Raw genomic sequence first — 18010 nt, 5'->3', positions numbered from 1 at the left:
TCGGGCTTATTAGCATGCCTCACTCAAGGGTTCAAAGCCTGTTTGGCTACCAGAAGCCAAATCATTACTTTCAATCCATTCCTCCTGGTAAGCAAAGCCTCCCCACTGTGAATCTCATGGCGCTGGCATGCTTGCATCAAGACAGCATATGTGCAAGCCCATGAGAACTGCAGTAGGGATAGTTTAATTATTGGGGGGAAATTGACCAAAGAGTGACAATTTGGATTATGCTAAGCGACAAGATTCTGGCCAAGGATTTATTTGCCACATTATATTGGGATAGAGGTAGGGCATCCCTATGGAACTTGGGGATGTGTCTCAGAATCTTTTCTGTTCTCTAGCACAGTGGTTCCCAAGATTGGGTTCCCAAATGTTCTTGAACTACAGTTCCCAGAAATCCTGGCCAGCACAGCTAGTGGTGAAGGCTTCTGGGAGTTTTAATCCAAGAGTGTCTGAGGACCCAATGTTGGGAACCACTGTTCTAGCAGGACATTAGCCATGCCAGACGTTTGGATGCCATGTCCAACATGGCAGTTACCCCTTGAATTTTGTCATCTGCGTAGCTCCCTAGTTGTATTGCACAATAATGTCAACCCTTATACTGTTTGTATCAACTAATTTGCATTAACTGGGGTTTGTTTTGTTTTTTTACTGTGAACGCCATCTACATTAGTCACTCCCAGCCAGGGGAGACAGACTTGAGCAGGTTAGATATTGACATTCCTGCAATTTGCACAATAAAGTTTAAACAGTTTACATCTACTCTACAGCCTCATCAATGTTTTGAATGTATCACCTGCTCAGCTGATTGGTACTTATGCATGCATTGATTCTTTTTCTCTCTTTTCTCTCTCTCTCTCTGTCTGTCTCTGCCTCGCAAGCGTGCAAACGCAAAGAACAAGAACCAAACAAAGATAGGAACAACTCCCAGAAGAAATCTCGTCTGGTTTTCACCGATCTCCAACGCAGAACACTTTTTGCCATCTTCAAAGAGAACAAACGTCCATCCAAAGAAATGCAGATCACGATCTCTCAGCAGCTGGGCTTGGAACTTACCACTGTCAGTAACTTCTTCATGAATGCTAGGAGGCGGAGTCTGGAGAAATGGCAGGATGATTTGAGCACCGGGGGATCTTCCACAACCTCCAGCACTTGTACCAAAGCATGATCAAAGAACAGAATCCAAATTGGGCACAACTCAACCTATATATATATTAAAAGGAACAGATTCTTAATGGGGCCCTTCACTGGTGATTTGAAAGCACAAATTGAACAGTAATGCTGATTTACAACATGGGACATTGAGTTTAATTTATATGAAGGTTAGGTTTTCGTGGGGAGGGGTTCTTTTAATGTGCAGGTCAAATATACACTCAAGGCAGACTAAGCATATCTGAAAAAAAGTAGGTCATTCATTACTCAAATTAATCTAGGGCCATTATGACAAAGTCAATCAGAACTTAAAATATTCATTTGCTTTGAGGTCAAAGGGAGCTGCCAACAAAATGGCACCCAACGTAGCTGATCACTCACGCAACAAAACAAAATAAAACTGTGTTTGACCTAATTTATTTTCAGAATACTTAGATTCTCCAGTCTACTATACCAAAGCTCACACACATTGAAACGAACAGGTACTGAGCACAAACTTTAACTAGACCTAAGAACATTGGGTTTTTATTTTAGGAACTTAGGCATTGTTACATTAGATCTTTTCAGTATAATCTAACAATGCATTTGGCTTTTTTTTAAAAGTGTTTAGGAACATATGGTCTTGGATCAGTAAAATTTGGTTCCCTTGAACCCAAACTATCAAGCACAAAGTCAATAGATGTAGAAAACAGGAGCAGCTCTGGACTCTTCGCCTGTTCTTACAAGACGTGCTCGGAGTTAGAGGGTGTTAGTGAACATGTTGGTTTCAAGCACACTTTTGCAGGTCACAATTTCTATTTGTACATAGTACAGACACACACTCAGGAAACCAGTTTAAATGCTACCACACATAGAGCAAATGCAACGTTCTAAAGCTCTAGATATTTTCTTAGTTACTAGGCATCTAATTTCATCATGTCATTGTTACCCTAAGAACAACCTTTTTGCCACCTCAATTCTATATTCGAGTTAGTTCGTGTTTTCAGACAGGAAAATACAGCAAATGCCTTCAAGCTGTCAGTGACCACTGGAGTATTTAGTTATAAATATGCTCTCCACGTCTGTCCCATGGATAAAACCATCACCACCTTCCACTTCATGTAAGAATGCAACACACCAAAGATGCAGAATCCTGCAAGCCAAAGACCATTATTAACTTCCCATTTTCTAACATCATTGTTGTTGTTGTCTGTCATCCTCATTTGTCAATGTAGTCAGATTTTGAATATGCTAGGAATCAACATTGGTCAAAGGACAGCTCTCTTTCAGTTCACACTTCAAGCAAGCTGAAAGAGGCTGTGTTTTCAAAGTGAAGTCACAATGCTAACTTGTAACCATGCTAGGGCACAGTGTTCACATATAGACACCATCTTTGTTATCAGAATTGCTCTGGTCACATAATGTGCATATTTACCAGTGAATAGCCCCCATCCTTGGGACACCACTTGAGTGTTCAATAGCAAGCCAAAATGCTGTAACGATCCTTTAAAGACACTTGAGACTCTTTTATGTACTACTTAATCGAAACCAAAGAAACTTTTTTCTGCACCTACTTCTGCAACAAACTGTTCCATTTAGGAAAAAAAAAGAGAAATGAATAATAAATAAAAAAACAAACCAAAACAAGGAAGCACGTCAGGAAACAAACCAATGTGAACACACTGTGTTTTGACAGACATCTTGGGACATTTTTAGGAAGCAGAGTTCAAAGAAAGGGTTGACAAGAAAGTAAACGAATGGAAAAGCCAACGGGATTGCTGCTTCATTTGACAACTCAGTAATCTTAAAGTTGAAGATTGTCTTTAATTTGTGCCTATGCAGTTTTTTCAAAAGAACAAGGAACAGAGCAACCGAGACCTCAACAGCTACAATACCAAAGAATGAGGATTTCGCACGACTTTTTACTTCAGTTCATTATCTCCCCTTGCACAGCTAATATGCTTATGACACCATTGATCTGTGTAAAGGTAAATTGATTCTGTTTCTTTTCAGCAACAACAAACAAACACAGAAAAAGGATGATTTTTTTTAAAAAAAATAGTTATTTTCTCTTTCTTTTCCCCATTTCTGCTCCCACATGGAATCTCACTAAAGGATTCCATGTACTCCAAGAATAAGATGTTGGGATACTAAGCTAACCAGGAGAGAGCTTACCAGTCAAATGTTAATTTTGGATGAAAGAGCTTATCTGTATTTCATGTTTTTTGAATGATAATCTAAGCCACAGGGGTTGGAGAAAACATTTTGTGAATGAAAAGGAAGTGGCATTTTATTCATTGGTACTAAAGTAATTTCATAATTCTCGGTACAAAGCCTAATTTAACTACACAATGAGTAATTAGTTCTTCATCAAATCCTCAGTCAGTTTGACCTGTTTATTTCATGATTGCCAAAGTTCAGATCTGTCCCCTAGATCAGTGCTTTTTGCACTGGGAAATCACATAATCCATCTAAACAATTAGATCTTCTGTGTTTCCTTTCTCCCTACAGCAGGCTGATACCCCCATACTGCTTCACTGCATTTGCTTAGGTCTTAAATGTACTACCACCATCACTACCCTAGTTCTTCCTTATGGCTCTTATATATCTGTTTTCATTGGCACATCACCTCTTTGACCTCAGGAACAAGGCCTACAGCAGACAAAGATGCATGACTTCCCTTCTTTGCCAAAGATTCTAAAGCAGTTAGAATCCTTGCTCTGGGACGTTCAAAGCCTGGCCATTCACTGACCTATTACCAGTGAATAAGAATATACCAAATGTGTTGCCTCTTTTTATAATGAAGTAACATCAATGGAATTCTGCCTTCATTCAGAACATGCCTTCTGTCAAATTCTACCCTAGGAACCACTAATGTTTAATCATTTTATGCAAAATCCACCATAGTCACCACCACTTCTGCTGAACAAGGCACTTGCAGACCCTCTCAGGGGTTTGAATTTGCCATTTGGGAATTAATGAATATGTGGTGCAAAACACTGACATACCTGTATAATCCAGATCCATTAAACCAATATGATTACAGTATTGTCATCAGACCCAGTTTTCTGATGGTTTGAACAGTTTTGGACTATACTCTCGAGTGAAATCAATTACTTGAGAGCTTTTCCCCCTTACGGGCTGCTAAAATCAAAGACATTAAAAAAGTAAAATACAAGGGGTGGTTTAAGATCAATTTCTTTGTGGGGGAAAAAAATTGGCACTCGAGGGCTGACAAAACAAATATGATTGCACCGTAGAAAGTAGGAGTTCAATGGGAGGGAAAAATGGATTGCAAACTCTTAAGCTGAAGGGACAAAACAAGAGTTCCTGAATTATTAAGGAGCTTGGAGTGAAAGGTGGATTTTGCTTCTTATCAAAACAGGTCATGTTTTTTTAGCCAAAAAACTACATCCCCCACCAAGAATGTCCATGGCAGGAATTCCATTCTGTTTGAGGTCAGCCTACTGGAGTAACCCATCCTAAAACCTAAGATGGCACAAGTTTGGCCAAGATTACATAGAAGGCCTTGCAGAGAGTTGCCCACAGCAAATGGATAAGACTGCAGTGTAAATTTAAAGTATGGTCAGACACTTACGTCTGTATTTGTGGGCCAACGCTGCATGCATCTTTTATATCTTGGCTATTTGGGGCCATTTCCCGGTCTTACAGTGTTCACTTCTGCAATGCTGTTGCTAAGTGTTGGTTTTTCCTTTCCTGACCTTTCCTGACCCTTTATAGTGTTGAACATGGTGCTTCCATTTAAGACCAAAGTGCTACTTCTTCCCTTTTCAATGCTATTTCTGCTTTGTTTGTGTGGGATAGACAAGTACCATCTGCCCATCCACCTAGGCCAGAATCAGTGATCATGATGCTAGCAGAAGGGCAATCAGACATTTATCATACTAGAAGAGTGGTTTCTTTTGTTGTCATGTTGTAAGGAAACATTAGTGGTAATAAACATGTTGTTCTTCTTGGACAACTTGTGAGCTTACTGTATTCAGGATGCCCCAGACAAAATTCTAAGGAAACTTGGAGTTCTCCGGAGCTCAGGCTGAACACCACAAATCTAGAACCTATTTTCATCCTTTTAATATTCAGAAGTATTCAGTAGTTTATCTATGTATCAGCCTCCAATGTTAGACACACTATTGATTTCAGGAAGACATGTTTTTGTGCCATTTATTATGGGACATATGGGTCTGTAAATATGAGCTAGTTGGACAGCCACAAAGACTTTGCATCCACTTGATTGGCTGCAGGGAGAATAAGAGAGACTCATTACACTGCAGATGTCTTTCACTGGCCCAAGAGATTGTTGCACTGGTTTGGGAAAGGCTTGGGCAAAGGGGCTGAGTTTGTACAAGTTCCCCACATCACTACACTACCCAAGTTGGATCTTCACAAAAGAACTATGCATTGCCAAAACTCAGATAACCGAATGTTCCCCTCTGTATTGAATCACCAAAAGACATCGTAACAGAACACGCCTTGTAATTCTCTGGGATTTCTCTTGTGTAACCTGTCCACAAAAATGCGGATGAGGTCTATTTATTACTATCACATACACATAGCACTAATGGGGCAGTATAGAAATAGAAATTATTTATTTATTTATTTATTTATTGAATTTTTTTATCCCACCCATCTAGTGACAGAGCCTAACAGCGATAAAAGAAATTATATGACACCCCCCCTCACCAACAGATGCACTCAATTTTTAAATGATTTAAAAAACTCCAGGGGCAACAGCAAATAAAACAAATTTTAAAAATTTAAAAAGTAAGTCTGTGAAAATATTAAAGTGGGGAAATGAGACTAAAGGCCTGTTTTAAACGCTTGGCTTTCACCTGTTTCTTGAAGGTCAGAAGGGACATGTGTAATGTATGCTAAGAGGAACCTAGACACATTTCTCTGACATGCATGGAATTTCTCTAATGCATGAGTAAAATGCGAATTCGCCTTTGTGACAAGATTTGTTTAAGATCACCTTTAGGTCTATCAATTTCCTCTTTTTTACTTTAATATTCTTTTGCCTACAGTGCAGGGCAGAACTACAGAGAACACACAAGTCCTACTGCAATTTGTGTCCTAACATATGGCAAGTACAGGATGTCTTTACATCACCAAACATGCAGGCTCGGTTCCCTTCACCAGCGCTGAGCCATGACCTTGTGCTCAGTGTTGGCAATATGCATTTACACAGAGAGAAGGTCATCCACATTTGCCTCGAAATGAAGACAGCCCCTACCAGTACTAGCACCTGTAGTGGTACCGGTTCTAATAGGTTCTGGGGCTCTTAGAACCTGTTTACAGAGCTGTTGCCATCAGGTCATTTGATTACAACAGCTCTGAAATTTGCTAGGATAGAAATGCTCAAGTATTAGTACTACAGGATATGCTGTGTGCAGAAATGTATATTTCCATTTATAGATGGATGTCTGTTGTGCGTGGACATATGCAAGCACATACCACAGATTTCCTAGAGGTCACAACACCAGGCTCTGCTAATGTCCCCAAAACATCTGTTTTCGTATTGGAGAACAGGGATGATCACAAATTGTGCCCCGTCAAATGCTGACATCTAGGCACACTTAAGAAGCATATTCTGTACTAATGACATGAATATGAAAGGAAGCATAAACATTTGACAAGCTACTATCATTGTACCAAAGGGCTAATGGGCAGCCACAATTTTGCCAGTTATTTCTAGTCAATGCAATAAGATCCAGCCTTCCTCCAGGTCCCCTGGTTACTCAGTTTCTCCACCGTTCCCAGAACAGACAACTCCAAAGAGCCACTTCTGCCTCTCATGTTGTCTGATGTTGTTTTCTCTTGCCCCTTTGTTTTTAGCTTCCCTGTTCGTAAATCTTATTTAGCTGTTTCCTTCCCATTAGCTAACTCAGCACATGGCAAGGCACAAAGGGGTGTCCGGGATCCATTTCAAAGAGTGTTTTATACATGTGTTTGGCCTACGTGTCTATTTGCATTGGGTGTTTTCTGTTCTGTATATTCCGTTCCACACGAAATCAGAGTGGAATAGTATCCCAACATCTTTCTTAGCTTTATACTTGGAGTAATTTTTCATGGGCACATCCAAGATGAATTCAACTTTCAAGAAACCTTGGATATTGTTTAATCATCTGTGGAGGAACAAAGAATGTGCTTGATTACTTCGGTTGAATAGCTTTATTCTGGATCTCTCTTAACTAAAGCTAAATCCAAAGACCTACGAAGGACAAAAACCAGCAAAACGTAAAGCTCAGACCGACTTATGGGAATAGCAACCTCCTTTTTTTAAAACCCAGAAAAAACACAAAAAAATACCAAAAAAAAGAGGAGATGTGGCAATGACATAGCTATGGGGGAAACAAAATTTCTGATGTTTTTCTTGCTTGTCACCATATTTAAGTATTTTGTGGTCTTTATAGATTATGCTTGGCCTACTCTATATTTATTATAAGGAGTATTTTTCTCTGTTACTGTTTAAAACGTATGCCAGTCATCGTCAAAGCCTTTACTTCTTTCCTTATATGTTTTGGGCTCTAATCCACTATCCTGGTTAGCAGTCATAAGATATATTGTCATTAGATAGAGCCCCAGATCTAAGTGAACCTTCTGTTGGTTCCAATGGCCTCTGAACATGATTTCAGCTGGAGCTAAAACTACATGGCCAGGTGTCTACTGATTACCTTTTGTGATTATTTTAATGACATTTCTGATTATTTTGGTTGCAATCCATCTGGATTTGCTCCCAAACGCATCCCATTGAAGTGAATGGAGCTTGCACAAGAGCATAGGCATGCGCTACTGTCATGGATTTCAATGGGATGCGTACAAGAGCATCTCCCCCTGGTTTGGGCCTTTGTTTGCTAGCGTTAATTTTTGCTTATTTATCAATCCTAGAATCTTAGTGCATCCTAGATGCAAATCCGAGGTTAGCACGTAAATTTAATATTGGGGGAGGGGGGATACTAGTAAAGATTCTGTTACAGATACAGGGAAAAAAAAGATGATGAGCTACGAAAAAATTATTTTGGTAACCTATCCCCTCTCCCCAAATAGGGGTATGTTTTATATATTATAATCAATTTCAGTGGGTTATAAAATGATCGGCCCTTAAGTTATTTAAGTTAATTCCTCCTCACCTCACTTTAAAAAAAACACAGAAAAAAGTGAGGCATACCTTTTAATTATTATGGCACATAAAAGCCTTCGTAATATAACTTATTTATTTAACTTATTCAGCATCTACTAAAGGTGCCATTGTATAGTTGTTGTTGTTGTTTTTATATATGAAATCAACTTAAAGCACTACAATTTATTTGCTGCCAGAACAACAGAGTGATTTTTTTTTTAAATTTTTTGGACAAGCAAGGAATATTTTGTCTAAAACCATACATTCAGGAACAACAGGGGATTTTAAAAATAAAAAAAATAAAAACCAAGACACTACAACACTTTGCCTGAACTTTGTGGCTTTTTAAAAACATAAACCTAAGCTGGGGGGGAAAAATACTATAAAATAACAACAAGCAAAAAAAAAAAAGAAGAAATAAATAATTTTTAAAAAAAGAGAGAAACCCTTAAAAGTAGCTGCTTCCAAGAATGAACTTTGTGTGTGTGTAAAAATAAAAAAAATAAAAGGATTAAAAAAAAACAGGAAAAAAAAGAAAAAAAACTTTCTATTTCTAGTGAGAACCAAAGAGGCTACCTCACTGACTTTTTTCCATTTGTAATTTTAATCGTGTTGATGATACCAAAGATACCAAAGATTTCTTTCCCTGTGCGGTCTGCATTTTCCTTCTGCTCTTTAGAGTTTTAAGTTTTGATATTTTACATCCTGTATGTACAGCTGCAACTCAGATAACCCCCCCATCCCACCCCAAGAAACACCGTTAGAGGGAAATGCTAATTCTGAAGAAATCCTTTTCTGTGTTTATCTTTTCTGCCATCATCCTACCCTCCCTCCCCCTGCCTTGGAGAAGAAGAAGAAAATGTTTTAGCTGCTTGATTTCAAGCACAGTTGACTTTGATACAGAAAGGGAGTTCCATGTACAGAAGGAGGTTTGGACAGAGTGACAGAGGCATGGGGGTTTCCCACTTCAGACCACAGTGAACTGGATGGGTGTGACTGAAGACCCTGATCTCCATCTAGCCCGAAATGGATGGGTAAGGATGTGTATCCCCATCTCAAGTAACCGGAGCAAAATGGAGAAGGAGGCCCATCGTTTTCTGAAGCAACTTGAGCCAGTTGGCAGGGACAGGTGTCCCTTTGAGTGGCATGCACTGGATGGATAAGGAGCACATACTGTCATCTTCTTCTAGAAGTTAGTTGCTAGTTGATATGCAAAACTAGTTGCCCATGACTACCACCGGGTGGGGGCTCTTCGCTGGGATGCAAGGAACTAGCCAGGAAGAGCAGCAGTTTATCAGGATGGTAGATGAAAGGTGGAGGCATGTCCTTTACCTACAAAAAGAACTTGTGTCCTGTCTCTAGCTTGTCCATGTAGCAAAAGACTGCAAAGACTTCTGAAGAGGACCACGGAAAACTGTCCTCCATCCGAGATAACAATTCAAATAGACCAATGGTCTTACTCATAGACGGTTGCTTCCTTAATTCATCACAAAACAAGGCCGAGGCAGTAAACAAACAGGTTTTAATAGGATGTACATCAGCTCAAGAGGTATAATCTAGAGGAACCTAACTGTACTTAAGCCTATAACCACAAATTCAAATATATAGTGCGAGCTCCACAAAATCAACATAACTTCTAAGTAGATGTGTTTAGGATGAGGGTCAAAGAAAGGGTGTCGATTTTGTTAATAATACCCTTAAGGACTATACATTTATTTGGAATAGATCCACTTAAGACCACTTAAGACTCCACTGCACTGAAGTGAATAAGAGATATTTTCGTTAATTTGAACAGCATGCATGCAGTGTACCTTACACCTTCTGTACATGGAACTGATGGATCTGGGTATATGTGTTTGAGATCAAGACTTGGGGACCTAGAAAACAAAGAATGCAATTGTGTTGAACATGAGTTCTATTTTATTATTCTTTTGTTCTTCCTGTTCCAAGAAAATGATTTTGAGTTGTTTATTTCTTTTATCTGCCAGCTGCTAAATATTTGTTGGACGTTTCTGGGGGATTTCATATGAGATCTAGCTTTTGCTATGTAGAGCAGTCAACATTTAAAAATGAAGAAGGGAAATGTTGCTGCTTCTCTCTGAGATAGTCTGATCAGAGACAGAAAAAGTTGTATCTTTTTAATCTTGTTGATGATGCAACTCTCAGAATTCCCCAGCCAATCTCTGTCCATTAATTCTGGACCTTCTACTCCAGAAAAGCTATGTTTTCCCGTCTCTGTTCTTGCCCATGATGGTGGTCTTCACAATCTGTTTGCAGGAGATGCATCCGTAGGTTGGCTCTGTTCTCCTTGATAGAAAACAGTCCTTGGCTTCATAGGCTGTCTGCTACATGTCTGGTTCCAGCAAGTCCCAGAAGTGGCCCATCATCAGGTAGTAGCAAGACTGCAAATAGAACAATAGGCCCACAATAGGTCTCCTTTATGGTGAGGTATACTTAATGTATGTCACAGAATTATAGAATAAATAATTGAGTTGGAAGGGGCCTATCGGGTCCAACCCCCTGCTCAATGCAGGAATCCAAAATCAACGCAGATCTGATAGATAGCTGTCTAATTTTCTCTTAAATGCCTCCAGCATTGGCGCACTCATCATTTCCTGAGGAAATAGTTCCTTTGTTGCACTGCTCTAATAGTTAAGAAGTTTTTCCTGATATTCAGACAAAATCTGGCTTCCTGTAACTTGTGCTCGTTATTATGTGTCTTGCACTCTGGGATGATCAATAAAAGATCCTGCCTCTCCTCTGTATGACAATCTTTCCAGTATTTGAAAAATGCCATCATATATCCCCTCAGTCTTATTTTCTCAAGACTAAACATGCCCAGTTCTTTCAGTCTTTCCTCATAAGGCTTCCCCCCCCCCCCCCCCATTTCTTTAATCATCCTTGTTGCCTTCCTGTGAACGTGTTCTAGTTTATCAGCTTACGGTACTTTTAAAAGTAGATATCCAGAACTGCACACAGTACTCAAGATGAGACCTAACCAGAGCCGAAAACTAGTGCTTCTGTTAATGCAACCTAAAGAAGCATTTGCCCTGTTTTTTTGCTTTTTGTCTATCTATAGTTAATCTCAACCTGTTTGTTATTTCCAGCTGGAGCAGACCTATGAAATCAATGGAATTCATGTGACAGTTAGCTTTCTTAATGCCCCATCAGTTCAATGGAAGTTACTCTAGTTGGGTGTAACCACTGACTTCAGGGAATAATTTCTAAATTTGCATCCATAGATATAAATTATAATACACAAGATTAGGTTTAGCATTGGCATGCTAAGAAAAGTTCAAGCCATTGATAAAAGTCTGTTCAAAGGAAACAAAAACAAAAAAAACCCAAAGATAATGCAATCTTATAGCTGAAGTCTGTCTTCCCTTCTTTAGTTATTTCTTTGCGAGGTTATGGCTTTCACAAAGTTCTTAAGATCGACTGCAATAAAATCAATTTTAAACAACAGCACGGCAATACATATAATTTAAATATAATAAATCTTGCCCTGCAAAATCTCTGAAAAAAAATAAAATAAAATAATGCATTTCCTTGAGCTTTTTATCAATTAACAGCAAGTGCCAGAGACTACTAGATGGAAATCTTTTCCACTTACTGGAAGTCCCAAAGAAAGATAATAGCTAGCTACAATTTTAAGGCAGGCAAGCAGGATTCAGGAAAGCAAAATCTGTATATTAGGAAATGGACGGTTGAACTAAACAGGAAGCATATTTGCATTTAGAAACTGAACACAAATTCACTGATGACATGTCCTGATAGCTATATGATTGAGGGGTCAAGTTTGCAAATTAAAATCCCTGTTTGCCTCCTAATGATCAATCAAAAGAAAGAAAGAAAGAAAACAGGTTAGTTTGCAGGAGGGAGGAAATGAAAAAAATTACTGCTGTAATAAACAGATATCTTTTACTATTTAAGGGAGTTCCATTTATAAACATGAAGCTGCTGTCACATCTAATTTGATCCACAATTGTCTCCCACTAGAGTAGTAATCCCCCAGTTTCTTTACAATAAAGTGTTAGCAGCTGAGCACCGCTTGTTTTAAACTTTGCTTCCTCAGTTCAACACAATAACAAAAAAAATCATTTTTGTGTGTGTGTCTTTTTTTTTCTTCCTCCTCTCTTCTCCCTTCTTTGACAGCATATTTTGCCCTTTTGGATCCTATTGCATACATTTTATGGTGAATATGCTTCCAACATGGAGCTATAATGATTCTCAGGATGTCTTCCATGTGTGGAAGATAATGATAGATCCTTTGTGTTAACCCTCCCCTCTTCCCAGCAGAGCCCTCTGTACATTTTCTGTCAAGGAGGGTTAAAAAGCTTGACACAGAAAACAATCAAAATTGGCAGGACCCTTTGACGGCCAATTGCATTTTTTCTATCAGACTCATGCTTCATGTGCAAAGTGTGAATTTACCACAGGACGAGTGCCTTGCTTGAACCAAAGCAACGATTTTGCCAGTCTAGACCTCTCTGTGCTTTTTTTTTAATTCTTCCTGTGAATACCTCAGCGTCAACTGGGCCGCCATATTGTAACTGGTGGGCTTATTGTACTGTGGTGCTTTGCAATGGAACCCTGCAAAGAACATGATTTGTAATAATAATACCAAAGCTCCTTTCCTTCTTTCCCCTCTCTCCTCATCTCTCTCTCCTCCTCTCTCTTTCTTCATGGTTCCAAAGCTTTAAAATATAAACTTGGGCATGTTGGCAACGCAGACCGCTCAATTCCTTACCGAATTTTCTCAGATATACCTCATAGATAATAGTGTTTAGAGTAATGTTATTATAGCGTATGTAATAAATTATTCACTTGTTTCATTTTGGTAACTGTGATTTAAAAGAAATTTTAAAAGCTTTATACGTTTTAGGTTGTGCTTTTGTAATAGACAGGAAAAAAAGGTGCGCTTAAAGATGTATGTCCGTCTTTCTTCCCTTTGGATTTTTATTTATTCTGGATTGGGGAAAGTTGCAGAATGAGCCCAAAGTTTACAGTTTTCATATTTTGCTGAAGAAACAATCTGTGTTAATTTGCTCTGTTGAAAAAAAAAGTATGGTTATTTTCTACATTTGTGCTACTTGGTCTAAACGATTAATTGTTCTGTGTTAACGGTGTAGTATTATTATTAGCAACTGCTATGATTTCAGTGCTATCATTTTGATGCATGAGGCAAAAGAAAAAAAAACTTAGCAGTGTAAATGCATTGTGGTTCTTAATAGCAACTTTTTCTCATTTGGAAATAGATGTTTTCCCTTTCATTTAATGAAATTTGTTTATGCATGGAAGCCTGTTATCCGTTAGCGGTTGTGGAACAGTTTGTGTATACATGCATTTAGGCTGTGGAAATGTGCACAGTTCTGTCCTCATAAGAAATATCGATTTGCAAAGAGAAGACATTTCTGTTCAAATATGCGTTTTGATCAGTGCACATCTAGAAAAGATACGTACACCCAATCCAAATTAGATTCCAATTCTAAAATATTTAAAACCAATACTGCAAACCAAGATTGGCCAATCAGTAGTTCCCTATTCCTAGGACAAATGTCATTTATGAGTGAGTAGTTTGAAAAGGCACCTCTTATTGGAAACATGAGTCAGCTGTGCATTTTTTTTCCAATAACAAAAGGAGTTCCTTTGGCTTTATGGTTTAAAAAAACCAGCAATAAGTGTCATTTTATTGCAGATGTATACCTTGATTCTGAGAAGAAGAAGCAACAACATTTTCCTAGTAAATGAATAAATTGGGGGGGGCTGCTTGTTTTTGTTTAAGCATTGGCCCTTTTGGGGTGTTTTGCAACAAAGTGATCAACTTTTGGGACAAACTAAGCCCCACTGGAATTAGCAGGGTCTGTTACAGTACTGTTGAGTGATCACATAGACAACAGGCTGTTTGGGTAGTTCAGAGTGAAAGGGGAGGGGGGGGAGCCAATTATAATTGCTACTCAGCAACTTGCCTATGCAACTCTACTTCAGTTCTCAGTTCTCGTTTTGTATTTTTCAACCAAAGAAGAAAATGGAGGCAATCTTTTGAGGGCCTTCACGGAGCAAAGTGAGGAGTCATGGCCTAGAAACGGATATTAATGAACGTTTATTTTGGAGACAGGTCAAAGCAGGCGAACTGTATTCAAACTCAAGTGCTTTCACAAAGCAGTTCTGCCTAAGTGGTCCTAGCAGACCACAGAATAGTTTCTTTGTTGAGAGCAACCTTTTTTTGATTCCACAATCCCGGAATCAACGTGCAAGGCTGGCTCAACCTCATGGACAGAGTAGGGCCCTCCGTGTCAGGTGAGTGCTGCTGACATCTGCACTGTTGCTGACATGGCCAGCCCTTGACGGACAGTGTGCCCCAGAATTGTTGCCATTTAGCACCACGTTATGGGGTCCACTTTCATTTTATGAGGGAAGGGCCTTGGCCCACTCTGACACTGTGCTATTCCTACCAAGGGTGGTAAAGAATACTTAAGCCAGCCTTGACAAAGAACGTGTTCTTTGGCAGAACAACATGGCGGTGGCATATTGGCTACCCTTTGCTGATCTCATTTGCAAACCTTCTGCCGAAACCCATGTAGCCACAACAGCACCATAAAGCCAAATCAACTGCTAAGTCCACTTTACTTTGTTTAAGAGAGTGCAACTTAGGACTAGGGGTGTGTGGAAAACAGCAGTCTGCTATACAAGACGACATCCAACATGAACATCGGTAGCGTGTTTATATGTCGTTTGTCATTAAGAATATAACTGGACATGTGCTTACATAGTTCAAAAGAGCATATTTTTCTTTGGCCTTATAATAGTAGATTGTGATAAATGAAAGCTTTGTACTATAGTCTGTTTATTTTTGTTTTTCCTATTTATCTGCCAAAGACGGTAATGGATACAAGGATTTTAAATAGGGTTTTGGTTTCTTTTTGTAAGACAGTTAATGATTGTAATAGTGTTAAAACTTCACAAAAAGCTTTATATGTTCTTCCGCAATAAGCCGAACCAAATATTTGTTTCAAGTAAAATCCAGTCATGCTAAAAGAGTCACAAACCGTACTTAAACCCAACGCAATTGTCGTGATGTTAGCATAATGTTCAAATGCATTCTTTTTGTTTCGATCCAAAGGAAATAAGGGGTATGTGAGAGAATGGCAATGCCTGCTCCCATTTAAATAAATAGCAGGTGGTCCACCTTACTAAATTTTGCCAAGAAAACTTGTAATTTAAGGTATATTTTATAATGCCATTATATGTCTCGGGTTTTTGGGTTTTTTGTTTTATTTTATTTTATTTTGTGAAGGTGATATGTTAAATCGAGTGTTCCAGACAAATAAAGTAGCTACAGAATGAATGTTATTTTATTATTAAATGGTTTTTACTCAATTATTTGTGCCAACAGACATCCTTTACCTTAATAACAAATTACTGTATATGTGTCAAAGTCTTAATTTATAGTTCTTGATGTGAAAATAAAGAAAAAAACACATACAGTTTGTCAGAGTTGAATAAATGAGGGGAATTGTATCTCTCTTTTTTTCCCCCCTTCATCCTTGTACAGGGGAGAGGTCCTGCCACACATGCTTTTCGAGTTAGAAGCAGATTTGCACGATGTGCCAGGGGCAGAAAGAGATAAGCCCCACTACAGTGTTAATGGGGGCCATGGCTATAGTTTGTCCCTGCAGCTGCGCTCTGTGACAACTAAGCTTTTCGAAGTCCCCCAGAGCAGGTTTTGAGAGGCCACGAGAGGATTCAGGAGAGGGAAGAAACAACACACACACCCTTCACGTTCTGCTGACAGAAACATTTTGTCAGTGGAGCACAACACACTGACAGTACAGCCGTCTTTCCGAAACGAGTGCTCTTCAGACACGCTGGAATTACAATGCTCATCCCTCTCGCCCAGCACAACCAAGCTGTTGTAATGAAACTATTAGGGTCTGGATCACACTCCCTCACCATAAAGTTGGCGTCTGAGGAAAAGACAATTGCACAACAAAAACTTTTCTGGAAGCAGACATTGATTTCATTAGGCCTTCAAAGTAGACCAAGAGTTTGCTCTTTCTTTCCATAATGTATTGTTTGCTCATCGGAGGGTCTGTAGCTCAGAGATAGAACACATTTGTCTTATGCAGGAAGTCCCAAATTCAGTCCCTTACTTTTATTTTTCAGGCTGAGGAAGAGCCTTCTATGAAACTCAGGAGATTCCCTTCTACTCATGTAGAAGATGTTACTGAGCTTGAACTAGGGGTCAGAGTTGGTTGTACAAATAGAAATGGGCACATGAGCGTTTGTTGTTTTAAGTATGAAGAACCTGGGAACCTAGAAAATGGAGGCACACAACATCAGCCTCACCAAAGAGAAGCATCATATTGTTTTTCCTGAAAGTGTTGCTTTAAAAATGCAGGAGAAGATGCTACTGTAACATTTTAAAGTTCTATGGGGCTAGTTGTTTGCTTAGATATCTATTGATGAATCTTGCAAACATAACTTCACAAAATAAGCCTCTTCTTATTCATGGCTATAGAACAGACAATATTATCAATTATTACATTAACAAAATGCTACAACTTGTACACCCGTCCTCAGCAACAGCAGCAATACAGAATTTGCTTACAGAAATTGCAAAGTTCCAGTGTCCTTTTGAATTCAAATTCAGACAAAAAAAAAGCCAAAGTATCTTCCTTAATTGGGCGTCCATGAAACAGAAGAAGCCGCTCTACATGCAGAATCTTCAAAAACCTGAGAATAAAATATCAATTCAATTGCACATACATGAATTCACTGTGTGGATTCACTCTTCCAGCACAAATAGATAGGAATTATACCTAGGCCATGTTGGCAAGGGTCGTAGCAATCTAAGTGGCAAGAGCAGCTCTGGTCTTTTCAGCTCTCCTGCTCTTTCTGATTCAGATCTCTTACTCATAGCCCCTCTCTTTCTTAGCCCCACCCCTTTGGACTGAACTAATATTTCATAGGGATTATACCACCTTTATTATACCACTATATAAAAAAATCAAACAAGTGACTCAAGCTTGATTGTTTCACTTGTTTATTTATTTGTTTTAGTAGTCTAATAACTATATCACCTTCATTTGTATTGTTCAAAGACCACACAGCTTTCTTTGCTGATTCATTTCAAAAAGTCTCATGTCATTTCCCTAGTTGGTAGGAAGTTGCAGATAAGTTGCTCAAGGCATTTGTTTTTCTGGATGAGGTGGTCTTGGTTTCCATAGCCCTGGTCATCCTCGTTGCCTTCCTCTGAATTTGCTCCAATTTGTTCGCATCCATCCTGAAGTGTGGTGTCACAATACTCCAGGTAAGGCCAAATAGATGGGAACTAGTACTTCACGAGGTTGATTTCAAAAATAGTCTTTGCCTTTTTGTAGCCACCTCCAGTGTTGGCTCATATTCAGCTTGTGGTCTATGACAATTCTAAGATCCTTCTCGCTTGTAGTATTGCTGAACCAGGTATCCCCCATCTTGTAACTGTATGTCTTCTATTACCTCAAGCATCAAGCCAGTTTAGGAGGCCACAACCAGTCTAACAAAAGTTATATTCATTTTAAAATTGTCAAAATTGCCCCCTCCCAAAATTCTTATGATCATTTAGACAACTCTCACTGAGGTCTTCCTCATAATCCACACTTCCAAGATTTTATAGAAACTATTCCAGGGTTTTGAATTTTGGGTGAAATTCCTTTTGCTACACAGGAGAACTATAAAGACTCACAGAGGAGATTAGCT

At 38.9% G+C, this 18010-nt stretch overlaps 1 protein-coding gene across 1 annotated transcript in view; it reads left to right on the top strand.

The window, feature by feature from the left end:
• ONECUT2 (one cut homeobox 2) overlaps window positions 1-15752 on the top strand; it is an 84226-nt gene extending 68474 nt beyond the window's left edge. Inside the window, exon 2 of the mRNA XM_072992894.2 lies at window positions 882-15752. Coding sequence (XP_072848995.2) covers window positions 882-1168 — 287 coding nt within the window. The 3' untranslated portion in view covers window positions 1169-15752. The remainder of the gene's footprint in view (window positions 1-881) is intronic.
• The last annotated feature ends 2258 nt before the right edge of the window (window positions 15753-18010 follow it).

The sequence above is a fragment of the Pogona vitticeps genome, chromosome 2 (assembly GCF_051106095.1).
Source record: "Pogona vitticeps strain Pit_001003342236 chromosome 2, PviZW2.1, whole genome shotgun sequence".
Classification (NCBI taxonomy): Eukaryota; Metazoa; Chordata; class Lepidosauria; order Squamata; family Agamidae; genus Pogona; species Pogona vitticeps.
This window is presented reverse-complemented; position numbering and strand designations above follow the sequence as displayed.